Source organism: Amblyraja radiata, chromosome 24, assembly GCF_010909765.2.
Source record: "Amblyraja radiata isolate CabotCenter1 chromosome 24, sAmbRad1.1.pri, whole genome shotgun sequence".
NCBI classification, from domain to species: domain Eukaryota; kingdom Metazoa; phylum Chordata; class Chondrichthyes; order Rajiformes; family Rajidae; genus Amblyraja; species Amblyraja radiata.
Window position 1 is genome coordinate 33,328,356 of NC_045979.1, and position 27,585 is coordinate 33,355,940.

The window sequence follows — 27,585 nt, forward strand, 5'->3', positions numbered from 1 at the left end:
TGCTTTTCACTATTGTTAAAGCCAGCATAAGAAAACTGATGTCCATATCCATTAAGCGTGAAGCTATATCAAAGGAAAATCAATTATTGCCTTTGAAATGTTAACCCTATTTTGCTTTTATTTTAATAATCACAATCCTATTGAGTAATGCAAGAACACATACGCACACACACAATGGTGGGTGCCTGAAGATGCTGCCAGTGATGGTGGAGGAGGCAGACAATAGTGACATTTCAGAGGCTTTTAGACTGACACGTGGATATGCAGGGACTAGAGGGGTATGGATTGTGTCGGTAGATGAGATCAGTCCATCTCAGCATTATGTTCGGCAAGACTTTATGGGGCAAAGGGCATTCCAGTAGTGTAACTTTCTGTTTTAAAATCACCTCCAGACAACAAACTCATTGCAGAAAAGTTGTGTTTAATAACAATTTTTAAAAAAAACCTAGAATGATTGATGTAAATATGATTGTGGCAGATTTTTAAATGCAGTTAGACAAAGATTAATGCCAATTGTCTCCTGTTTTTTTGTATTTCAACCACCTTGATTGCATTTTTGTGTATCGACAAACACTCTCCTGAAAGGTATTTAAAATACCAGACATGACATTTTTATTTGATGTGCCAACTGGTCAGGCATTTGTTGTTACTCACCTCTATCTATACTTGAAGTGTAAAAAAGATCCAAATGTTTATTTTATTAAAGATATACACAAAATGCTGGGGTAGTTCAGCGGGATAGTCAGCATTTCTGCATAGAAGGAATGGGTGACGTTTCAGGTCGTGACCCTTCTTCAGACTGTGAGTCAGGGGAGAGGATGATAGAGATATGGAAGGGTTGGTGTGAAAACAAGACAGCAAAGGGGCTCAAGTAAAATGCAGAATAGATCATTGATAGCTACGGGAAAGTGACAATATTACTTCTAAGGGACAGCATTTAACGTATGGAAATGGAGGGAGGTTATTCAGAACAATTCATTAACCAAATAGAATTATGCTTTCTTTTTGAAGTCAAAATTAATTCAAGTTTCCTGCTTCTTTCTTTAAATAATATTTTGTCCTTACGGTTTCCCATCCCATTGAGGCATAATGTTAGTCAGAGTTACTTGATTAATAGTCTGGGGTCAAGAATAAAAAATTGCAAACTAAAGCAGCATGCAAAATATAACCCTTCCTTTTTCAATATTCATGATGTTACACAATCTGCATTCTGTTGAGAGTTTGTAAGCAGTAGTCATTTACAAGGTCATTTATAAATATGACCAAAAGTGAGAGCATTATGAGGTGATAATTCTATTTAGTACTGGTTCGGTTTAGGGAATAATAATGGGGGTCTTTGAGATCCACTGTATAAAATGAGAGTTTGTCAGCAAAGCCCAACAATTAGTAGCCGTTATGTTACCACAGGAAGGAAGAGGCATCTTTCACATCACTGATGCGAAAAGAGGAAGAGACTGCTCAATGTTAGGATGTACACCTCACAGAACTGCTGCCTCACTATGCCAGTAACCAACGTTTAATCTTAAGAACTCTTGTCTTTGTGGAGTTTGCACTTTTCCCCTGTGACTCCATGGGTTTTACCCGGGTGCTCTGTACTTCCAAAGTACAGGTTGGTTGGTTATTTGGCCAGAAGTAAGAGGTGAGTGGTAGAGTCTAGGCTTTGTTCGGAGGGAAACCAATAGCTTGGTCAGCACATGTGCAAGGAGCCAAAGGGCCTGTTTTTTGTGCTGCATAACTCTGCACCACGCATCATAAAGAGCATCATTGATAGTTACCACAAATCGAAAAGAAAATTAAAGGGAACCTTTCCTTACGCCACACAAAATTAAAGCTGGTAGCTAAACATATGGTATAATTAGATCAGACATGACATCAGATCTATGACCAATAAACTACATGAAATGTAAAAACAAAGACATTCTTGTATATTAGGAAGATTCAGTATATAGTTATCAGATTGGATCTTTACCTTTGATGTGTTATTCAGTTATTAGATATGATTTTTGTGGTGTCCTTGCTAGTTTAGCTTTCCCTGCATACGGTGCTTATAAGAAACAGCTCATCCAGCAGTTTAATTTTTGTTTTATAAGCAAATTTAGCCACATTTATTTCCATTTGGAGACAGTCTAAGCAAGAACAGAGTCCAGCAACAATCTCAAGCCTCAATGGTTTATATATTTCCATTCAAAATAACCACTTAACAAATAGGTTTGGTACAAAATAAAAGTAATTAGTCTAATTCTAAGTGCAGCGTTTCCAGCAAAAGCTTCAATGAAGTTCAACCACTATTCAATTGCTTAATCAAACAAAAATGGATTGAATTACAGTTTGGTACAATTGTACACATTATTGTGGCATCAAATCAAAGCTTCTTAAAAAAAATAAATGGAAATCAATATTTTGGAAGATTTAAGAACCATTATAAGATATCACAGTTCATTTGTCAAAGTTATCAAATAACCATAAATTAGCTGTGACATGTTGAGGAATTATGAAGATCAAATGGACATACAAAAGAATATGCAACAATCTTTTCCTCTCAATACTCAAAAGACAAGCACAATATTGGCTCAAGAATATTCCAACACTTATCTGCAATTTGTAATATGAAGCAGTGTGAACTGGCTGCTCGATTCTTCTACCTCCTTGCAAGCTGTCCACTGGAGAATGGTGAGGGGGGGGGGAAGGCGAGTTGGCAGGGGAGTTACTATTTAACGTGTACTAAGGTGCCAAGGTTGCTAAACTGTTATTAAACTGAAACACTTGTTTAACCTGTACTTCACAGAAGGCACTGTCATGCTGAGAGCTGCAATAAAGGCTATGACAGTGATGTAAAGGAAAAAATGAAATGAATCGCCTCTCGAATTACTTTCTGGCACTCAATAAGACTGAGCAGTATTTGTAGTTTGCACTCATTCTAACAAGAACCAGCCCATGATTCTTTACAGGACTCAGCTCTTCTTGCAGTAATAGTATGCAACAACTGGAGCAGAATAAAAATATCAATGAAATTATCCCAGAAGTACAATGCTCACATATAAACCTCGAGTCTAAGCAATAAATCCTCAGTTCTTTCACTGTATGTTTCATGAACTTACATTTTAGAACTCCTACAGGGTTTAGTTACATTCTCCATAATTAGTTTTATCCATTATCCACATTTAAAAAAACCCACTCAAAGCAGCCAAATCTTTGGTGACCTTAATATAAATCATGCCCCAAAAACAGACATCTGAACTCAATTATTTTTTAATTCGGAAACTCGTAACTCGATATCTCTTTTCCGAGACTTGCCTAACCACTGTCGTGGTTTGCTTTATTTCGCTCAAATATCAGCACCTCATTAGCAACTTCCAGAGCTGCAATGTTCATGAGAAAATAAAGCTCTCACAAGTAATGAGCCAATTTTGGTCGGGTTATTTAATGCAGGGTGGGCGAAAGAATGCAAGGATGTGTTGAGTTTGAAAGAAATTAACAGCATGCTTAAACGAGAGGGGCGGGGAGAGTATTTTTGTATCTATTTTGCATGTATCCCCACTCCAGCTCCCAGCCATACCCTTCAATATTTGTCTCCAATTCCCTTGTATACAGGCGGCTCCTCACGTTACAAGAGGTTGCGTGACTAGAAAACAGTCCATATTGTAACTTTTCACAATGCAGAACCATGGCATCTGCGCATTCCTAAAAAAGTTTATAAGCTTCCTTTATTTTTCCTCCCACGAATTCCAAGTGCATTTTATTTAATATCTCTAATTTTAAGAATCCTTTAAGGACAAATTTCTGTTACTTACACGACTAACGTGAAGGTCACCTGCATTTGATACAATTCGTGGGGAGAAAAACGTAGCACTTTAAGGTCCGATTGGGGAGGGGAGGGATCTACAGGCAATGATTGTAGACACTTCCTTGGAAATGGTCCTAAAAACCACTTTCCATCTCAAATGGAGGACAGATAGGATGTTAAATAGAAAACACTTTCATTCAGATGCAAGAGGGGGAAAAAGATGGACCATCGAATGACTGATGATGCAAACCAAAATTAATGCATGGTTACATGGGAATAAAATCTTAAGTACCAATGCCAGGTCTTAGTCAGCAAGGTTCCAACTTTTATGGTCAACATTCACTTAAAAATTCAAACCTCGTTACCACGAATATCACTTGAAAAAATATGCAAAACAGAGCTTGATTTTAATTTTAGTCCCCAAGTAGTGTTTGCTGGAGGCTTTTAATGCAGGCTTGTAAACCAGCAATCAGATCACCACTTTAACCTCAAACCACAATTACCAAGACAACCCTCCACAAGAGAATGAAACATTTTAATGGAGCATCACAACAAAGAAAGTTTTTTCCGATTCTAAGCTCGCTCTAAAAGTACAATCACAGTTGCTGGTACTTCAGTTCACGTTAATTTTTTAATGCAACTTGTCTTTGGAAGGACAAAGAAAAGATGTCAAAGAATGCCCAAGTATAACTAATGGTGGAATACAACTAACAGTTGTGAAATCAATTTTGAATGTATAAAATGGCAGAGAGAACAGGCACAGACAAAAATGCTTCAGTTAAACAACTGTTAAGTGAGGAAAAAAAATAACTTGCACACATTCTGCCAAAAAATTAGTCACTTTATGGTTTTATTAGTTGTGGTTTACATGGCAGTGCTGTATTATAAAAATAATCAAGTGACAGTAGTATCATGCCACTTCACAGATCATAACTAAAATCTTTAAATTCTTTCTGTGCTGGCCGATTCTATTAAAATTCTGGAATGAATAGGAGAAACTAATATTTGTATCAAATTCAAGGTTACTGTCACTGCATTCACAAAAAGATAAACTAAAAAGCAGTAAGATGGAGCTGCATAATGGGCATTTCGAAAGATTTGGCCCAATTTTAAACAGCTAGACATTTTACATTTGGCAAATTGAACAATGGCTAACACTTAGAATTAAGCAAAGCTGCTGAGAATTTAAGTAAATACTGGATCACACTACTATATTATTCTGTTGATCTTAATACTGTTTTAGAAATGGACAAATATACTTTACATTGTGTTAGCAAACAGAAATTGTGTTCTGCAGAACATGGTTCTCTTTCCAGGTAGAGTCCATTCTACCAAGATATACAAAAACCTAACATTTCATACAGTGCCCTCCATAATGTTTGGGACAAAAAACCCCATCATTTATTTATTTACCTCTGTACTCCACAATTTGAAATTTGTAATAGAAAAGAAAAAAAAAAAGAAAAAGGAAAAAAATCACATGTGGTTAAAGTGCACATTGTCAGATTTTATTAAAGGCCACTTTTACACATTTTGGTTTCACCATGCAGAAATTACAACTGTGTTTATACATAATCCCCACATTTCAGGGCACCATAATACTGGGACACATGGCTTCACAGGTGTTTGTAATTGCCCAGGTGTGTTTAATTGCCTCCTTAATGCAAGTGTTATGGCCTGGGCATGTATGGCTGCTGAAGGTACTGTATCACTTCTCTTCATTGATGATACAACTGCTGATGGTAGTAGCATAATGAATTCTGAAGAATATAGACACATCCCATCTGCTCAAGTTCAAACAAATGACTCAATACTCATTGTCTGGCAGTTCATTCTACAGCAAGACAATGATCCCAAACATACTGCTAAAGCAACAAAGGAGTTTTTCAAAGCTAAAAAATGGTCGATCACCCAATCTGAACCCAATTGAGCATGCCTTTTATATGCTGAAGAGTAAACTGAAGGGGACTAGCCCCCAAAATAAGCAAAAGCTAAAGATGGCTGCAAAACAGGCCTGGCAGAGCATCACCAGAAAAGACACCCAGCAACTGACGTCCATGAATCGCAGACTTCAAGCAGTCATTGCATGCAAAGGATATGCAACAAAATACTAAACATGACCACTTTCATTTACATGACATTGCTGTGTCCCAAACATTATGGGGCCCTAAAATGGGCTGTAATTTCTACATGGTGAAACCAAAATGTATAAAAATGGCCTTTAATAAAATCTGACAATGTGCACTTCAACCACATGTGATTTTTTCCTATTACAGATCTCAAATTGTGGAGTAGAGGAAAATAAACAAAAATGATGGGTCTTTGTCCCAAACATTATGGAGGGCACTGTATGTATACAGATCCTTCAGAATCAGCAAAAGCTTATTTGTAAAAACAAATTTCAACGATTCATGATGATACAAAAGTTAATATAAATGGCAACAAATGGACATCAGAACACTTAATGAAATGCCATTAAGAGAAATAAAACTAGTGGCCATCAATCTTATCAACACTTAGGTAAACAACTTAATTATAAAGGAATGTGAAGAACTTTCTTGAACACTGGGTCTGAATCAGGACAGGCATGTACTTATTGGTTTCAGCTTAAAATGCAGTTTTAAAAATGGTCCTTAATACAATTAATATCAAATTAATATATTGCATGCAATTTTGACTCATGACAGCCATATTTCATCAATGTTCTTTCCCAATTTGGCAGGCAGCATAACCACGGAATAAGATGGCCATCTCGCAAGATCCTTTGCAGTAACAAAATACCTTTTAAAAGAGAAAAGTAGTTTTGTTCAGTTTCAAATTAAGGTAGAACAGAACAAAATGAGACTTTTCATTCAGCAGAGCATTGTTTAAAAATGCCAAGTTGATACATTTAGTCAATTCCAGCTCCCTCTTCACCCCACTTCCAATGCTAAAATATAAACCAGTAGAAATAAAATATTTTGCATGTAGGTAGTAAATCTGCTGTTAGCTCATGGCTTTTACCTGGACACGCTGTTAATATGTTTCAGTACAATCCACATTCCTTCAAATTATTTTTGATGATGACATCTGTCACAGCATCAAACACAAACTGCACATTCTTCGTATCTGTGGCACATGTGAAATGGGTGTAGATCTCCTTGGTTTCTTTTCGTCTGTTCAGATCTTCAAAGTGGCACTGAATGTATGCTGCAGCTTCCTCGTAAGTGTTGGATCCTGGTTAGATGTGGTGAAGAGTTATTTTTGCGTTAGACAGCTAATAGGAATCTCTACCATTTCTGATAGAAGTGTAAATCCATAATCCATTTTACAACCAGTAAAATTTAGTTTTGAATGTGACCCTGTTATTCATATTCTATTATCAAAATTTAGTTTTGATAATAGAATATGAATAACAGGGTCACAATATGCAAAATTGCTAAATGTCTTGGATGGTAACTGAAATTGTACAATGTTAAAGCCCTGTCCCACGGTACGAGTTCATTCCAAGAGCTCTCCCGAGTTTGCCCCGATTCGAACTCGGAGATTTACGGTAATGGCCACTCGTCGGTACTCAGGACTCTCGTGGACCGTTAGCGAGTCTTCCCGTGTGCCTGCCTTTAGCGCTAAGAGACGTCCCCGAACTCCGACGTACCCGCTACGTTCATTCTCCGTGCTTACCACGAGTTTGATTTTTATTAAACTCGGGAGAGCTCTTGGGACAGGGCTTTTATAGTCTTAACACTTCCAGATGCACAGGACAGTTAAGCCCCTGTCCTACTTTCCCGAGTTACTCACAAATTCTCCCGAGTTTTCCCCTTGATTCAAACTCGGAGAATTACAGTAATAGCCAGCCGTAGGTACTCGGGGCTATTTTTTTTAAACTCGTGGACATTTTTCAACACGCAACAAAATATCTACGGACACCTACGGCCTCGCTACGGACATTCTCAGAGTTTGAAGCAAGGGGAAAACTCGGGAGAATTCGTGAGTAACTCGGGAAAGTGGGACAGGGGCTTAACATACTGCTTCCCGTCTGTGAATGTACGAGGTTTAGGGAGATTAATGCACAAAACTCATGCAAGTAAATCAATAAATCCAAATTTGATTATTTGGTCAATAGTACCTGCGTATTCTGGATAACATATTGTCAAAGGGCTTCTCGTAATTTTCTCTTCAAATAGATCCTTTTTGTTCAGGAACAGAATGATAGATGTGTCTGTAAACCATTTGTTGTTGCAGATGCTATCAAAAAGCTTCATGCTCTCATGCATTCGGTTCTGAGGGAATAAAAGTTAAACAATCTTGTACATTAAAATAGGCAACGTAGTGATCGTCATTAATTTATTATTCCCTGAACAATTTTATTAAATACTCTTGATATAATCCAAATTTTTTTTTTCTAAACAAAATTTAAAATTGTCTAAATGCTTCCCAGAAACATAAATTGTAAGCCCCACTGCACCCAACCCACCAAATTCCTAAATTATTCCATGGTACTTGATATCAATTGGACATTTATCTATAAGGAGCGTAACTGATAAATGTACAAGGCCAGTTGGCACGCCAATCATCAAGAATCAACAATGAATCCTTTTTTTAAAGTTAAAAGTATCGATCTCAATGTCAGTTGTATTTCTGAAGTTCATTTGTCACTTTAAAAAGAATATGTCAGTAACCTTAAATTCTATAACACACAGCTTCAGCATTTACACCATTACAGCAGCCATTTTGAAAAATCCTGCAAATAAGTACTCAACCTTGGTCTACTTTGCTGGAAAATTAATACAAAATAAAATACAGGAGTTACTCACCATTTCCTCATCTTCAGCAAGCACAAGATCATAATCACTCAATGCCACACAGAATATTATTGCAGTTACACCTTCAAAGCAGTGTATCCACTTTTTCCGTTCTGATCTTTGTCCTCCAACGTCAAACATCCTTAATGGTGATAACATTAAAAGATTTTTTTAATCTGACAAATAAAACCTACATTTATGAACCTTGTAAAAATCTTCCCAAACACCAAGAGTCAACAGGATACTTGTGTCATCTGTACATTTTGTGTCATCTGTACATCCGGTAGGCGGCGCGGCTCTCGCCAGCAGCGGCCTCTGCAGTCCGTCTGCGTTTTTATTATTTTATGTCTATGTTTTAATGTAGTTTTTGTTATTTTTGTTGGGGTATGTGTGTGGGGGGGTGGGGGTGGTGTGGGGGGGAGGGGGAAACTTTTTAAATCTCTCCCTGCACGGGAGACCCGACCTTTTCTTTGTCGGGTCTCCGTTGTCGTTGGGGCTGCAACGAGGAGCGGCCTCCAACATGAAGACCGGGGGCTCCAGTGCCGACACTCACCTCACCGTCGCGGAGCTGGCCGAGTCCAGAGCGGGTGGAGCTGTGGTGGACGCTGCTGCGACCCGACCCCCGGAGATTCGGTGGATGCAACTGCGGGTTTGGCGGACGGTAACACCGGGAGCCCGCGGGTCCCTGGAGGGAGACCGCTTTTCAGGGCTTCCGCAACGGCGACTTCTCCCGCCCGAGTTGCGGGGTTGAAGAGCTCCTGGAGCGGGGCCTTACATCACCGCCCCGCGCGGCTTGGAATGGCGGCGGGCTGCGAGCGCACGCCGGGGGCTCTAACACCAAGACCCGGTACGCGAACTTGTATTACCCGGCGTGGTTTAATGGCCACGGGACAATTCGCCATCGCCCGCCGGGGGCTTTGACTTTGACTCTGACATGGGGGGGGGGGGGAGAGTGCAGTGGAGAGAGAAGTTTTTTTGGCCTTCCATCACAGCAATGTGATGGATGTTTATGTAAAATATGTTGTGTCTTGGGTCTATTGTTGTAATGTATGGCTGCAGAAACGGCATTTCGTTTGGACCTCACGGGGTCCAAATGACAATAAATTGAATTGTATTGTATTGTATTGTATTTTAGAAAACAGCTTGATGCAGCAAGTTTAAAATATCAACATGCAAGTTTTTAAACAGCTCATTCAAATTCTATGCAACTGACCAATACTGAACATACAAGACCTCTTTCTGAAATCTTTGATATTAGAAGCATTTATTCCTACATTGATAGTAGTAACCTATACTTAGCATAGAAAGAAACAGATTTATTGTAGCACTCACAGGAAAGTAGACAAGTACAAGAAAGGAAAGAAATTGCACGATAATGGGGAGTGGATTAGAGGGATAAGACCAGCTAGATTTCTTTGATTGAGCCAGTATTGACTTGATTAATACTTGGGGGATTGGAGGGGATGGGGTGCAGAAATAAATGCATGTTTTTTTTTAATGCATGTCTGGGGAATTATAATAACTGCTCATGTTCTTGTAGAGAACCTTCAAATTCTTAATAGGTCGAATGGATACTGCCTGTTTTGTTACCATTTTATATTTGTAATAAACTTTGACAAGGTTTTAAAAACAAGAACAAGTCACTGGTCAATAATCTTGTAAAATGGAATTTATGCCATTCTTGGCAATAAAATGTACAATTGGTAATTTTATATTGTGTAGACTTTCAATGGCATTCATATACCCAAGGTGACATGTTCAGAAAGGAACGTTTAAGTGATTCCTATGGATTTCCAGTACATTATCCTAGCGACAACCATTTTTAGGGTTTCAAAGGCATCTCAAATTAAAAAGATCATCTACCATTTTTACATGAACATAGAACAGTACAGGTCAAAAGAACATGCCCTTTGGCCCACAACATCTGTGCCAACATTATGCCCAGGCCAATTTGTATATGCATGTACATAATCCCTATCCTCCATTCCCTGCATATCCAGTCTGAATATTGTCCTTCCACCACAACCTTCTGTCTACTATATTTTATATTTTCACATGTAATGAAAGTAAAAAAACAAGATTGACGCAACTTTATGAATGAAATACCACATTTTATAGTTAGTACAATAATAACATGCACTTCAATGTGATTAAAGAACAATATTACTCACTTAAAATACAGCTCCTTGAAGGTAAAGTGCGTCTCTACGATACCTGTAGTTTTTACTCTGGTTCTTAAAACATCTTGCTGAGTGGGGACATAGTTTTGTAAGGATATTCTATCCAAATCGTTCAAATAACTGAAAAAGAAATCTATAGTCAATGAAGAAAATATACAAAGCAAAGAATACTAGAGGAAGTCACTGGGTCAGGTAGCCGAGGTGCAGAGAATGTCAGATGTTGTTTTGGGTCTGGACAATAACTGAAATAGAACAAACACTATTTTCCGGCTATAAATGAAGTGAACGTAACCAACAGTTCCTTTGCAAAATAAGTAGAAGATAGACACAAAATGCTGAGGAACTCAACGGGACAGGCAGCATCTATGGAGAGAAGGAATGGGTGACGTTTCAGGTTCAGATCCTTCTTCAGACCAATTGCAAAATAAGTATAAAATCAAGACTGATTGATTACAAAATAAGTACATCTCCAATAATATATTCAAAACAAAACTTCAGGTTACTCATGCATTCAGAGTTTTCACTCTGATTAGCCAAATATAATACTTAGCTATTGGGAAAACAATTTGTTTGTGCATCGAAGTACCATTCCTGTCTCTGGTGAGGTGGACAATGAGTTTAAAAACAACTTGTGTTTAAAGCATTACGACAGTGGCACATGACACCAAAAGTACTTTATAGTTATAATAATAATACCAAATGAAGAAAATTAGTTTTTGTTTTGACCATCCATGGAAGAATATTATCTAATATATCAGGGTCATTTTTTTCCTTTGAGCAGTGTAATGGGGATGGTATACAAGAATGAAAACTGGTTATTCTAGACAGCTGCACAAGCAGAGGGACCTTGGTTAAAATCTAATCCAAGCAGTATTTGCATTCTGAATAAAAACAGTAACAAATAGTTTAACTGACCAGAGATAGCTCATGTTATGTGTTGTGAATCTTTTGCAGTAAATGTCATCAAGATTTGACTTTCATCACGAAAGGCTTGGATAGAGTGGATGTGGAGAGGGTGTTTCCACTAGTGAGACAGTCTAGGACTAAATGTCTCAGAATTAAAGGACATTCTTTTCAGGAGGCAAGGAGACATTTATTTCATCAGAAAGTGATGAATCTGTGGAATTTGCCACAGAAGGCTGTGGAGGCCTAGTCAGTGAATATTTTTAAAGACGTAGAGAGATTCTTGATTAGTACAGGTGTCAGATGTTATGGGGAGAAGGCAGGAGAATGGAGTTAGGAGGGAGAGATAGATCAGTCAGATTGAATAGCGGAGTAGACTTGATGGGCTGAATGGCTTAATTCTATTCCTACAGCCAAATTCTCCAAGATTTCTCAAAGCTTTCAAATTTCATTTAATCTGTATCAGGTAGATGAACTAAATGCCAATTTGTTAATGTACTAGATACAAGAACTTTGATTATTGTAATTATGACCATACTTACTATGATGCAGAGTCATTCAGCTGATATTCTCTAGATCTACCAAAACAAGCTTGAACACCACTATCCTGCCATAACCGTTTGATAACTCCGGCAAGTTCTGCTGTCATGATTCCTTCCTCTGTGGTCCCTGCTAGAATAAACAATTGGCGTGCATCATCCTACGTACAAACAAAAATGCTTTAAGGTGATAAGAACTTATTAAAGCACACACAAAAACTGTTCATTTAAACACAAGACATTGTTTTCCACCCTCATTCAATGTAACAAAACAATAGCATCAAAATGAGTTTGCCAAATCAAAACAAATTGTACACTTTCACGGCAAGATGTTCAATTATAACCTGTGGACATTTCACATTTCTTCGGTTGCATACACAATATTACTTAATTTAAGTTAGTTTAGAATGGTAAAAATTGTAGTTTTATCATTAGCAATTCCAGTGTCCTTAGCAAAAAAAAAAAAAGTATTTTCTGTTCATAAAATTATGGATGATGCTAGACCATATAGTTGCAAGAATATCCAACAATTTCTGTTCTGAATGTTGGCCACAGTTTGTTTACAATGCTACAGCAAGTACTATCATTTTTCTCTTGTCAATGGCACACTCCTGGGTAAGATTTGAAAGGTTCTGTTCACTGGCAACATATATAAGGTGGTATTATTTATATAGCGAGTGTTAGCAACCTGCTTGACATGTGAAAATACAATGAATGACTTAGCTTGATTGTGTCCTTACTTGCTATCCATACCTGCCCTCCCACAAGTCAATTAAAGATAGAAAACAATGCTTATTTTTGTTGAAACGTCACCCAAAGAATTACAGCCACGGTATTTAATACAGCCATGAAACAGTTCATAAGACATAGGAGCAAAATAAGGCCATTCACCCCATCAAGTTTGGTCCATCATTCGATCATGGCTAATCTATTTTCCCCTCACAACCCCATGCTCCTGCTTTTGCCCCATAACATTTAATGCCCTTCAGCTCAGCAGTGTATTAAAAAAAACACCCAGACTGAAACTCACAGCTCTTGATGGATCTTCAAAATCAACCTTCAACCGCCCCATGGCCCTGATAATAGCAACGATGGACTGAATTGTATTGCTATAAACCACTGCTTTATATTGCTTGCACTCCTCTTCAGAATACCCATCTTCGTGAATGATTCTGCAACAGAAAAAGAAGAGAAAAGTTGATATTGCAAGATTACAAGCGGGTTTAATTTTCCAATAGATTACTGTCAAGCCACAACATCAAACTGAAATCACATCAGACAATATTAAAAAAGTCTTATTTGAATAAGGCCAAAACATTTTCCATCAGCTTTGCGATTCTCAATCTCTACCTGGGTAATATATGTGAGAACTACAAAATAATAATTTGCAGTTGTAATCTTTGCTTCGACTCCATGGTGACCCAATATTTTGGAACTCCCACACAGATCCATGTTTTCAATGCATACTGCAAATCTGTGCCTTCCGTTTATCGGCCACTCATTTGATATTGGTAAACAGCTTCAATATTTTGGAGCCAATCAAAACTATTTGGCTACACTGGCACTAGCCAACACGTCCCAGCTACACTAGTCCCACCTGCCTGCTTGTGGTCCATATCCCTCCAAACTTGTCCTATCCATGTACCTGTCTAACTGTTTCTTAAACGCTGGGATAGTCCTCTGGCAGCCAATATCCTTTACACTGGCATCAGCCAATCATCCCTGTCCCACCTGGAATTGGTCCAAAATGCCGCAGCCAGACTCCTGACGGGCACCTGAAAAAGGGACCACATCACCCCGATTCTGGCCTCTCTCCACTGGCTCCCTGTGCAGTTCCGAATCAATTTCAAGCTCCTTCTTTATGTATACAAAGCCCTTAACGGGCTTGCTCCCACCTACATCAAAAATCTGCTTACCCACCATACCACCTCCAGGTCCCTCAGATCGGCCGACTTGGAGTTACTGACCATCCCGCGGTCTAGGCATAAGCTCAGGGGCGACCACGCTTTTGCGGTTGCAGCTCCTAGACTATGAAACAGCATCCCTCTTCCCAACGGAATGCCCCCACCATAGACTCTTAAAACTTATTTCTACTCTCAAGCCTTTCTTGAGGTCCTCAGAGGGAGCGCTGTTTGTATATATCTATGTATGTATGGTTGATCTATGTACCACTGTAGCACGTTAGTACCTGCACTAATGTAAAGCACTTTGGTCTACGAGAGTTGTTTTTAAAGGTGTTATAGAAATAAAATTGACTTGATCTGTTCCATACACCCACCACCTTTTGTGTGAAAAAGTTACCCCTCAGATTCCTATTAAATCTTTTCCCTTTCACCTTGAACCTATGCCCTCTGGTCCTCAATTCCCCCACACTGGGCAAGAGATTCTGTGCATCTACTGGATCTATTCCTCTGATTTTATACACCTCTATAAGATTACCCCTCCCGCGTTCCAAGGAATAGAGTCCCAGCCTACTCAACCTCTGCCTATAGCTCAGACCCTCTAGACCTGGCAACACCCTTATAAACCTTCTCTGAACTCTTTCAAGCTTGACAATATCTTTCCTATAACATGGTGTCCAGAACTGGACACAATACTCCAAATGCAGTCTCACCAACATCTTATACAATTGCAACATGACCTCCCAATTTCTATACTTAATACTCTGACTGATGAACGCCAATGTGCCAAAAGCCTTTTTGATCACCATATCTGCCTGCGACTCGACCTTGAAGGAACCATGCACCTGCACGCCTAGATCCTTCTGCTCTACAACACTCCCCCAGAGGCCTAACATTCACTGTGTGGGTCCTGTCCTTGTTAGACATCCCAAAATGCAACACCTCACATTTCTCTGTATTAAATTTCATCAACCATTCCACCTGGCCAACTTGCATTAACAAAATTTCTAGGCTCTCGGGATTTTCAAAAATACGTATTTTTAAAGACTTGCAAGTTTAATTTTGCAAGCTAAAAAGAGATAGGAAGTTATTTTCCAAGACAGCTTTATTTTCTGCTTGTCAATTCTCAATGAGATGTATATGTGATTCTCTAGTTCCCCATAGACATTATAACCATACCCATGCAACACAAAAAACATTCGCAAAGTCAACTGCATTATATCCAATTTGCGATATGAAAGCACATGTTACATGAAGTTATGCGAGGAATCTTAGATTAAGAATGCAAAATCCCTGAATCTAATCACAACCTTCACCTATATTGCTCTTCGAATCAAATGAGAAGGCAAGAAAATACGTTAGAAATGGTCAAACAGGAGATGTGTTCACAAGCTTCATTAAAATAACAATTTGAGCAACAAAGCAATCTATATTTTATTGATGGCTTTATTTTGTAAAAAATAATGACTGCTATAGTTAACAGTTGACTATAGGGAGTCATTCATTACCTGCACTTAATGTGTAGGGAGTAGATGAGATAGTGAGATAACGTAGAATTAGTATGAATAGGTGATCAATGGTCAGCAATGGGCCGAAGGGCCCTTTCCCCTGCTGTATCTCCAAACTAAGCCAAACTTGAAATCAAGATCAATATCAAAATAAAGGTTTCATACTCACTTCATTTGTTTCACAATGGTACTTTTTCCAGATTCGCCAGCACCTGTAAATCGGAAAAAAACCCAGTTACTTTCACAACTTTTAATTGCAAGTCTTTGCATGACTGTGATCAAGCCTGAATGTTCAGTTTAGCCAGGTGTACGCAAAAATGGCCATCCATATCCAGATGGATCAAACTTCACAAACAATCTGCAATCTGTCAATTTTTGAAGAACCCATTGTCATATAAAATGACAGGGTCCAAAAATCAAGTTCAGGCTCATAAAAACATAGGTAAATTATTTTTAAAAGCAAATAAAATTAAATATTCAAGCAATTGAACAATATGATTCTGATGTGAACAAGGAATAAATTATTTTTTATCAAATTTTGGTGACTAGATTTTACAGCATGCAAGAAAAATGCCAGAGATGCAGTTATGAAACTAAATACATAAAGCATATTTTAATGGCGAGTTTCAAAAGACTCTTCGGGATGAAGGCTGTGTAAGGCTTCCCGATTTAAGTATTTAATTGGGAGTTGCTGTCTGATTGAGTGAGCAAAGTTATTTCAAGTTATATTACTTGCTGCTTATTTTAGCTACGACTAACCACAAATGGCAAACATGTTAGAATTGAAAGTAGAGGATTACGATTATATTTAAAAAATGTTAACATAAGAAATTGCAGCCTTGCTGCAGTTCAGAGTATGACATTAGCTCTGTCTGGAATTCTACACCAAGTCTTTCACATTTCAGATGGTCTGTAGTAAGCGTTTTCAAAATCCTCAAAATAATGGGTGGTGGAGAATAAGATTAACAAGAGGCCGCTATTCTGCACTACAATTACATTTCTCCACTCTACGATCCAATTTCACGTGGAAACCACTGTTCACAAATTGATCTCTGAAATATTTTACGTTACAACTTTCCTCAACATTACAGGTATAATAAAAGTGTTTAATAATAAGTAAATGTAGAAAGTAGGGAGAGAAAGTTGGGCATTTCCTATTTATCATTTACAGCCTCCCCAAACAATTGACATCCAATTAAGCTTAACAAAAAGCTGCAAAAAAAAGTTCCAATGCCATTAGAAAATGATGTATATCCAATCAGAACACACTGAACAGTTTTAGAATACACAAAACCTGGACTGTTTATTGGTAGGAGCACATGTAATAGATATGGTGCATTTGTTCCACAGACCTATTGATTGAAAGATATAGTATAGAAACAGGCCCTTCAGCCCAATAAGTCTATGCCAACCCTTCGTCATGCCGACCAAGATACAGCATCTAACCATTTGCCTGTATATTTGTCCCACATCCTTCTAAATCTCTACCATTCACGTACCAAAAGTCCAAATGTCTTAAATGTTGTTATTGTACATGCCTCAGCTAATTCCTCTGGCAGCTCGTTTTATAGCCACCAACCTCAGTGAAAAAAATGACCCTCAGGCTATTACAGCTTTTGCCCTCTCACCTTATACCCATGCCCTTCAGTTCTTGATTCCCCTACCCTGGGAAAAAGACTATGCAAAGACACCATCTAATCCCTCATGATTATATATACACCTCTATAATATTACCCCACAGCCTCCTGCACTCCAAGAAATAAAGTCCTAGCCTGCCCAATCCTTGGATGTAGCTCGGGACCTAGAGTCCTGGCAACATTTTCTGAAAAGTTTCTCTGCACTTTCCAAGGTAATAGCATCCTTTATAAAGCAGGGTGACCAAAAGAGAACACACTACGAGTGCAACCTCACCAGCACCTTGTACAGCTGTAATATAACGTTCCAACTTCTATACTCAATTCCTTGTCGGAGGCCAACATGCCAAGAAACCTCCTTTACCGCCCTCTCTAGTTACAACACAACTTTCAGTGAACCATGCACTTATACTACCCGCTGCTCTACAACACTTCCAAGGGCCCTGCCGTTCACTGTGAAGGCCCAGCCAAGTTTTGACTTCCCAAAATGCAACACCACACACTTACCCGAATTAAACACCTACAATAATACATTACATGAAATTGCCAAATGGTGTGATGAAAGATGTTGCAAGCTATTGCACTTGAATAGGAGCTCTGAATGCTGTATCTTACTTACATCCTTCAATATAGTTGTTTATCTCTTGGTCTTTCCCTCTTGTCACCCACTACCCACCCTTCTTTTTACAGGTGGTCAATCTAGTTTTCAATTGCTTTGCAAACTACCTTTTCAACTGAAAACATTACATATTCTTCAACCCTTGTTGACTTAAGACAAAACACAAACCAACCACACAAGCTATTCTGCCTCTGATTTCTTGCGAGGTCTTTCTTTGAAAACTCTTGAAAACAGCCATTTTTCCTTCAACAATACTAACAAAAGATCACACTATTGATGATTTTATTCACAAATACCTTTTAAATTGTGCTAAATGTCCAAGAAAAGGTGCTTTGAATGGAGAAAATATCTTGTTTATCAGGAGCTTCAAATGTTTTAAACAAGTTTCCAGAAAGATTCACATCTGCAAAGGCCCAGTGAGTGCATAGTTTGGCATGCTGATAGCATGTTATTGATGCAATTGTTTTTACTTTCACATTACACGGATCCTAGAAGAATGGTTTGTTATTTAAGTAAATAAATATTTCAGGATTTCCTTTCCAGCTTGCACTCCATTTAAAACAAATTCATTCCAACACTGGAGCCCCATAACACCTTCAATTGAATTTCAATCAATTCCAGTTCACCACTGGATAAGTATTCTTTCTATTCCATCTCACCACAGAATTCATTCAAAATGAATGCAAACTTACCCAAGTACTAACACTGCTCCTCTTTTCACTGATATCTCTGAAAAAAAATTCCACCACCTGCAGCATTCGAATTAATGAAAGAAATGTTCTTTTTAAACATTTGACTGAATCTTTGTGCCAAAAAAACTGTAAAACCTTGGTGACTCCTATCTTAACGCAGAAGAACCAAGTAAAAAACATGTCTATCACAATAACAAATACATCAAATACAAAACAAAAATGTGCCACACAGAGCACTCATTTAGGTTCAGCTAGTTAACCATCTGTTCCAGTTGAAGCAAATTTTAAAAATAATAAAAGATTTCAATGTTTTATCCGTGGTAGGACAGTGGTAATTATAACTAACATAAGCTGACAAATGGAAGCTAAGAGGATGCACTTTGTTAGCATTATTTATTTTTGTAAGATGGCAGTTGCAGCTTTAAGGTCCTTTCCAAGCATGGCATCTGTACAGATGCAACCTTGAACAAAACTTGTTTAGAGGAAAAATATGGGCTTTTGCATTTGAAAGTGAGTTTTTGCAGAGACAGCCATGTTATTAAAACTTGTGCAGCAACCCAAATGAATTCATTATAGAACATGTCTAATTCCATACTGTAATTAACAAATCTAACTATATTTCCAAATTTGTGAATAAATAATGAGTCATTGCTCCTTAATGATGGGATACATGTTGTTAAGATACAAGCTCTAAGTATAGGGGATAGACTTGCATCAATGTTTGCACATGGCAATGTGATTAGTACTCTGACATGTTAAAGAGGCTGTGATATACACATTAGTGCTATATTATTTAGGCAGTTTGAAATTCAACTCTTTCAGCTTTAGAAAACATTTAAATTTGTAAACCTCAACATTCCTATCAGTGTAGGTATGATTGCATTATGTTTCTTTGAGCTTCCTACTGTACCACAATATTATCTTTGTTGGAAATGTCATAAATCAATAACTAATTTCATAGGTTTCAAGACTCATTTTTTATCAAACCCGTTTCCATCTGGAAATATGGAGATATCACAATATGCTCTCTCAGACACAGGAAACATTCACATGACACCATTGTAACCAAAAAAGGCAAGCTTAACAATCAGCTCCAGAACTCCAATGTAAGAGAAATTGTCCATTTCATCTCGGACTGTTATAGAATTCACAATGGTTGAACATTCTACTGAGTTATTGGACACTTACATTGTACCATCATATTATTTTGTACAATAGAAACAGATACTTCAGGACAGACTGCATCCATACAAAGAACTGGTGTAGTTTAAATGTGAACGCCTAGCATTCAAATCTCCAAGCAGCAAGCAAAGTCAATAACTATATATTGAAAAGCACAAAACTGAAACTACAGATGCTGTAAAATTGGGGAGGGGGGGGGGGGGGACAGAATATGCTGGAAATACGCAGGTCAGACAACACTCGACTAGAAACAGAGTACATATTGTAGGTCAATGCCTTTTCATTGGGCAATTCTGCTCGTCTCTCCACACTTGCTTCGAGACCTGCTGAATATTGACAGCATTTTCTGTTTTTATTTCAATCAGATAGCCAGATAACGCAAGATGAGGGAAACTTGTTGCAAATAGTTTTATTTGCAAAATTACATATCCTTCATCTAATAGAAATTACCTTCTGGAAAGAGTTTTTTCCCCCCCTCAGGTTTATCCAAACTGAACTGTCTTGATGCTTCAAGTCCAAACCACAAAGAGATCAGCAGATTAGCCAGCCAGTATGGAAGAGGAAGAGTGCATACTGGTCTCAGCAGAGAGGAAGTGAACACCAAAGATGAGTCATATATTCGGGCAATCTTTATGTGAAAATTAGACGTGCAAAGTTTCAAAATAACTTCTACAATTCCCTTCCTCCTGTATCCCTCTCATGTGTGACTGATTAAATAGAAGACATTTATGGCCAACGTCCCAGAAAGAGATCAGGGGGAGGTGAAGCGGTGGTGAGGAAAAAAAAGGACAATTCCCATTTTGTAATACGCAGTTAGTTCATTTTCTTTCTTACAAACTAGATCATGTGACCATTGGTGTTGTTACTGTTTACAAAAGGGAAGTAAGATCTCAAAATGACGCACAAAGTAAATGGAACCACAAATGCAACCTAAAACAGCTATTAGCCCAAGACAGGAAACATGTTGAAATTGTTATTTTACAAATAAACCATCTTTCTTCTTGGACATTTAATGTGGAATTACAGGTAAGCTATGTATCGTTTGCAAACTATTTCATTGTAATGAAAGCAAATGATCAATACAGTCATAACTTTTACAATACATTTATCTTCTCAGCACTAATGAGAATTCACTGATTTGGCAAGGATACTTCAACAGAAGTATCAGAATATGAATTTAGCACCTAAAATTTACTAGTCAGCAATTATTTTCAGAGCACTCATTCAAGCCTATTGCTTTATATTTCGCATTTAAATTTCTGAAGTTACAGCTTCAAGCTATTTTCTTGCAGAAAACACATCTCAGACAACTCAATTATTAATTTCCCACAGCCATTTCAAATATTGGGACATACAATCACACCTGTACAATTCAATAAAATGCTCATACAATAAATTCAAAAAGCCCTATAATAGTCGGCTTTTCTATTGGAGGTAATGTGGAACCTCCAGATGGAAATTGATAAGCAATGGCCAACAGGAGCTTGAACTAACTCGACCACTGCTACATAATCATCAATACACACTGTTCCTTCCCCCACCTTCCCCCACTGCGCTTTGATAAATCTGACAAACAGGATGAGCTTCTACTCATTGCTTACAGCTGATGCTGACGTTGGTGTATCCAGTACAGAGTGTCATAAGGAAACAGATAAGATACTTTGAGTCGGTGGACTGGTCCATATTCAAGGAGCCTGCAGCGAATCAAATGAGTATGCAAGTGACATCACAGTCTTCATCAGTAAGTGCATAGAAGTAAGTAAGTAAGTAAGTAAGCAAGCTATATAAATATTTATATAGCACGTTTTAAGTCAACTCAGATTGACACCAAAGTGCTTTACATAAAATAGATAATAAGTTTCCATACAAACCATAGAAAAAGGTTAAAAAAATAAAGAAAATGGACACAACACATTATAGAGTTCAACACAAACGTCCCCCCACAGCAGAATCAAAAATTTCCACTGTGGGGAAAGGCACCAGAAAGTTAAGTCCCCTACCTCTGTGAAACACCCGAGGTCGGGGCCCATTTATGGCCTTGCAGCGAGTCCGATAATTTTCAGGGCCTTCTTGCTGTGAAGATGAAAGCACATACCACCAGACTCACAAGCAGCTTTCCCCTATCCCTACTGTTATTAAACTATTGAAGAAACCCCTCAGGTTGTAGTGCCAATCTAGCTCATTACGGAGCGATTTATTTTAATTCCTTTGTAGCTGTAACACTATATTTTGTATTCTGTCTATTTTTTCCTTGCACTACATGTTGTACTTTTGTATGATTTGAATGTATGGTATGGTTTACCCTGGGAGCATGTAAATTTCACAGCATCTCTGTACACATGACAATAATAAATCGATAGTGGTTGACGAATGTATACCTTTTCTGAGTACTATACCATACGATAATTTACATTAAAGCACGTTGTGCTTCATTCTGCAACTACAACAAAGCCTCTCAGCCAGGATATAGAGGTACACAGGATGAAATTTGCAGGACATGTACTCAGAATGTCACCAGAACGTGCACCTAAGATAGCAATGACATGGCAACCTGACGGAAGAAGGAAAAGAAACCGACCAAAACTCACATGGAGAACATTCCAGAAAGATTTGGAAGCCCGGGGTGCAAGCCTATCGAGGGTGAAAGACGTTGCACATAACTGATCAGAAAGGCAAAAATTTGCTGCCAAATGTACTCAGTATGGGAGGAACTAAGTCTAAGTGCTTCATTCATTTCATAATAAGCATTTATTCACAGAAATCCATTCACTTCTTTCCTGCTACTCTCACATACACATGCACGATCCACTTCATAAAACAAAATGTAGATGGTGGAAGAAATAAATGCTCAGTCGATGAATTAAAATATACAATGACAAAATTCATAGCAACATATAATACCCAAGAGTATAGATAATTAATTGTTTGTTCAGGCAGACCAAATTGTCACAAATTAGGAAGACAAAACAATAATGCATGGCTATTTCAACATATTGTTCCCAAATACACTGTTTTACAAGAATAGAATTGCCATAGTAGGGTCAATATTTACAGCCAACTTTCATAAGGTCATAAGGAATAAAAGTAGAATTAGGCCTTTCGGCCTAATGAATCATGGCTGATCTATCTCTCCCTCCTAACCCCATTCTATTGCCTTCTCCCCATAACCTTTGACACCTGTACTAATCAAGAATCTATCTATTTCTGCCGTAAAAATATCCACTGACTTGGCCTCCACAGCCTTCTGTGGCAAAGAATTCCACAGATCCACCACTTTCATTGGCAAACCAATGTTAACCTATGCGCTAGTAAGATTAATTTGTGAACTGCTTCTGAACAGACATTCTCACACATATTTGGTCAGAATGCAATCAATCACCATAATCCAATTGCCATCGGAATCCAAATATATATTTTAGAGATGTTCATAAATGGTCATAAATGTGCCCGAGTAAATGCTCTTATTTTCATGTACCCACTGCACTTTACAAAAATATTACAAATGGCTCAAATATGCAAGTGAAAAAATGCCAAGTTAGCAGTTTCGTGATTTTAATAGGTTTTTGCAATAAATTACAAACTTGCTATACTCGCAGGACTTCCTCTTTAAATGCTCCAAGCTGTGCATTTCTACACTGTGCAACTCTGTGCAACATGGTCTAGCTTAAAGATTTTATTCAGTTTTACCCCAGAATTACTAGCACTGACAATGCAGGGATGGGGAACCTGTTCATGTTGGAATGCCGCATCCAAGAAACTTCATTTAAATATACTTCAAAATGTACATTATTTAGTAAAAATCTAACTACTATGTACTAACTTCAAGTAAATGAAAAAAAAAGTTATTCTAAAGGTAACAAACCTTTTAATTAATTTGGTGTGACTGCTTTTTGTGGGAAAGCATTTAAATATTTGGCTGCAAGATGGAGGTACGCCGTTTCAGCTGATCTTCTAGATGGGTATCTGTAATTTGTGATCTTCAGGGAATCTTGATTTGGGTTAGGTAGGAGAATGTAGATTTGCAGCAATAAGTGGTTGAAAAGCAAGAAAGCATTTATCGTGCATGTTGCCGAAGACGTGGGTATTCTATTGCATTTCTCCATATTTTAATCGGATCTTTCTTAGCGTCAAATATGGACTTTAAAATTTCATTTTCTGAGCTCAATCAATTCCATCTGTAGCTCTTTGGGAGACATCAACTAGGTGAGGTTCAAATGCTAATTTGAGTGTGATGTCATGATTCTAAAAGACAGTAAACCTTTCATTGTATTCTTTAATTAATAAGTCTATAACAGCTGCGTATTCTTCAAATGATTCGCACGAATCCTCCTGCTCATCAATGACCTTTGCTAACTGGGGAAAATGTCCATCCAAAATTTCATTTTGAAGAAGCAGTTTTGAAAAAAGATAGCTTTTTTCGAAATGCTTGGATTGTTTTGCCACATATCAAATATAGACTTAGCTTTACTTTGCAAAGAAACATTCGAGTCATTTTGCTTTGACATGATATCACAGAAATGCAGTATTTCTATAGAAATCTTCTTTCAATAATTCGCATAGCTGATTCTGTTCTTCATGAAATTTAACTATCTGTTCTCGCAACGATAATTTTTTTGCTAACACCAGTCCCTGCGATAGCCAACACACTTTACAATGATACAGCAAATCCACACTGAATCCCTCATCGTCTAACTTTAGCACATTACGAAATTGACGTGCCGTGTTGCATTTGCACGAAAATAGTTAACAATACTCATAACTTGTTGCAAAGTGTCATTTAAAATAGTAGATTTAGCACAGAGATTTTGCTGATGTAAGATATAATTAAATGAAATGAGCATCTGGATCTGATAATACCTTTATCTGTGCAATAAAACCCTTCACGTTTTCCAGTCATGGAAGGTGCACCGTCTGTACATCCACTCACTAAATTAACCATATCCAGTCCAACTGCACGACATTTATCTTGAAAGTCTATTCCTCGCGATCTACCCGTAAGACTGCCCAAAGCAAGTAACTTCATAGCAAAGAAAATCTTCTGTTATGGCCCGAATTAAGTATAAAACCTGCGCCGAGTCAGTAGTATCAGTTGATTCATCGAAAGCGATTGAATAATATATATTTTCCTTTAGGAAAAACGTTCTGTTACGTTGAGGGCTAATTCATGCTGCCGATCAGTTATAGTTCTCCTTGAAAGAGGCAGTTGTTTGCACTTTGAAACCTTATAGAAACATAGAAATTAGGTGCAGGAGTAGGCCATTCGGCCCTTCGAGCCTGCACCGCCATTCAATATGATCATGGCTGATCATCCAACTCAGTATCCCGTACCTGCCTTCTCTCCATACCCTCTGATCCCCTTAGCCACATCTAACTCCCTCTAAAATATAGCCAATGAACTGGCCTCGACTACCCTCTGTGGCAGAGAGTTCCAGAGATTCACCACTCTCTGTGTGAAAAAAGTTCTTCTCATCTCAGTTTTAAAGGATTTCCCCCTTATCCTTAAGCTGTGACTCCTTGTCCTGGACTTCCCCAACATCGGGAGCAATCTTCCTGCATCTAGCCTGTCCAACCCCTTAAGAATTTTGTAAGTTTCTATAAGATCCCCTCTCAATCTCCTAAATTCTAGAGAGTATAAACCAAGTCTATCCAGTCTTTCTTCATAAGACAGTCCTGACATCCCAGGAATCAGTCTGGTGAACCTTCTCTGCACTCCCTCTATGGCAATAATGTCCTTCCTCAGATTTGGAGACCAAGCCCTCCCTTCACCACCTCCAGTTTAAATTCCATTTGGAATATTTTGGAGGATCAAAAAAACCAAGAACCAAGAATCCTACAACTTCGACAATGCATTCTTTTACGATTTCTATATCGCTAAATGGCTTCCCTTCCCCCCCCCCCCCCATACCCAATCCTTTTCTCCAGCGGACGCTCCCCGACATTTTCCCTCTCGTCAACCAGCTTCAGGCGGTGGTTGCGCCAGTCAGGCAGGGAGGGAGGTTAACGTACATTCTAGAGTCGCATTAGAACTAAATCATGAGCATAACACGTGTTAAAATAGCCCTCATGACTTACTAACGTTTTAATTGTGGTCGTCAGTCGGGGAGGATCATTTCGTTGAATCTTCTTTTACGCTTTGGTATTTTAAATACGTTCAATTTAAGATGAAAATAAAAAATAATAAAAGACGAACAAAAACATATTAATAAAAATAAAAGGTAGACAAAAATGCTGGAGAAACTCAGCGGATGAGGAGACCTGATGAAGGGTCTCAACCCGAAACGTGGTCCATTTCCTTCGCTCCATAGATGCTGCCTCGCCCGCTGAGTTTCTCCAGCATTTTTGTCTACCTTCGATTTTCCAGCATCTGCAGATCCTACTTAAGCAGGAAATTCATGACTGGAGTCAGGACAGGCAGATCCTTCTTCAGTCAGGGGAGGGGGAGACAGGGAAAAGGCAGTGTAAGGTGTGAAAACGAGACATCAAAAGGGGATGAAAAATCAAGGAAAATGTAGAATAGACCATGCTAGCAAGAATTAACACCGAAGCAGAGCTAAAATTTAATCAGGGGGGGGGGGCGGCTTACATGAAGAGAGGGGAATCGATGATTACTTGAAGTTAGATAAATCAAAATTCACACCGCTGGGGTGTAAGCTGTCCAAGAGGTGCTGTTCCTCCAATTTGCGCTGGGCCTCACTCTGGCATAGGAGGAGGCCCAGGACAGAAAGGTCAGTGTGGGTTGACACAAAAAGCTGAAATAAAACTCAGCGGGTCAGGCAGCATCTGCGGAGAAAAGGAATAGGTGACGTTTCGGATCGAGAAGAACCGAAACGTCATCTAATCCTTTTCTCCAGAGATGCTGTCCGATCCGCTGAGTTACTCCAACTTTTCGTGTCCAACTTCAGTTTAAACCAGCATCTGCAGTACCTCCCTGCACACAGACCGCAAGGTCTGAATGACAATAAAGGCTACTTTACTTTACTTTACAAGGCCAGTGTGAGAATGGGAGGGGAGAGTTAAAAGTGTTTCGCAACCAGCAGACCGCGAAGGTTTGTTCAAGAAGGAACTGCAGATGCTGGAAAATCGAAGGTACACAAAAATGTTGGAGAAACTCAGCGGGTGCAGCAGCATCTATGCAGCGAAGGAAATGGGTAAGATCGTGAAGGTTTAGGCGGACTGAGCTGGGGGTTGTTCACAACTTTGCGGAATTAAATGTTGCCACCGTTTCCGGGGAAGCGGACCTCCGGACACAGCGTCCCCTGGGGCACAGGCGGCGAAGGGGCAGGCGCGACCGCCAGTGCAGGTCTGTCCCACCCGCCGACTGGACGCCTCCCTCCCCCCCCCTACCCGGCCGTTCGCCATAGTCTTTGTTTTTTTTCTTACCGAGCAGCAGCAGCTTGACTTCCCGCGACGACTTCTGGCCGTCTTCTCGCAGGTTGCGGTCGATCATCTTGCTCCTGGCCATCGCCGCCTTGTCCTCGGCGCTCATGGTGCAGCCCATCGCGGCGACCGGGGAGGGAGTCACTCTCCTCCCGAGGGGAGCGAGTCGAGGCAACGGGAGTCTTTCCCCCCCGAGGGAGCGAAGGAAGGAAGGTACAGCGGCTACTGTTGCTTCCACCGGGCTCTTGAGGTTCCCCCCCCCTGGCTCGGAGATCGAAAGGCAACACAAACACACAATAAAAAGGCGAGTTTTTTTCCTCACGGAGTAAGTCCTGAGGGGAGCCGACCTGCCGAGGGCTCCCGCCGTCCAGCGGCTCAGCGGCCGCTCGAGCTCCCGGACCGGAGCGGACCGTTGGCGGTTTAAAAACCAAAGCGACCGCTCGCCACGAGCCCTGACAGTCAGCGTTTGAAAACGGAAACCCTGC

The 27,585-nt window shown here is 39.0% G+C and overlaps 1 protein-coding gene across 1 annotated transcript; it reads right to left on the reverse strand.

Annotated features, from left to right (window-relative positions):
• Positions 1-4,609: 4,609 nt before the first annotated feature.
• Positions 4,610-27,585, reverse strand: LOC116986996 (guanine nucleotide-binding protein G(i) subunit alpha). Its single transcript, XM_033042879.1, has 9 exons — positions 27,104-27,585; positions 15,766-15,808; positions 13,218-13,359; positions 12,191-12,348; positions 10,737-10,865; positions 8,578-8,707; positions 7,890-8,043; positions 6,788-7,000; positions 4,610-6,565 (listed from the first exon to the last, which is right to left on the reverse strand). The coding sequence occupies exons 1-8, from the start codon at positions 27,219-27,221 to the stop codon at positions 6,810-6,812; spliced, it is 1,065 nt and encodes a 354-aa protein (XP_032898770.1). The 5' UTR covers positions 27,222-27,585; the 3' UTR covers positions 4,610-6,565; positions 6,788-6,809.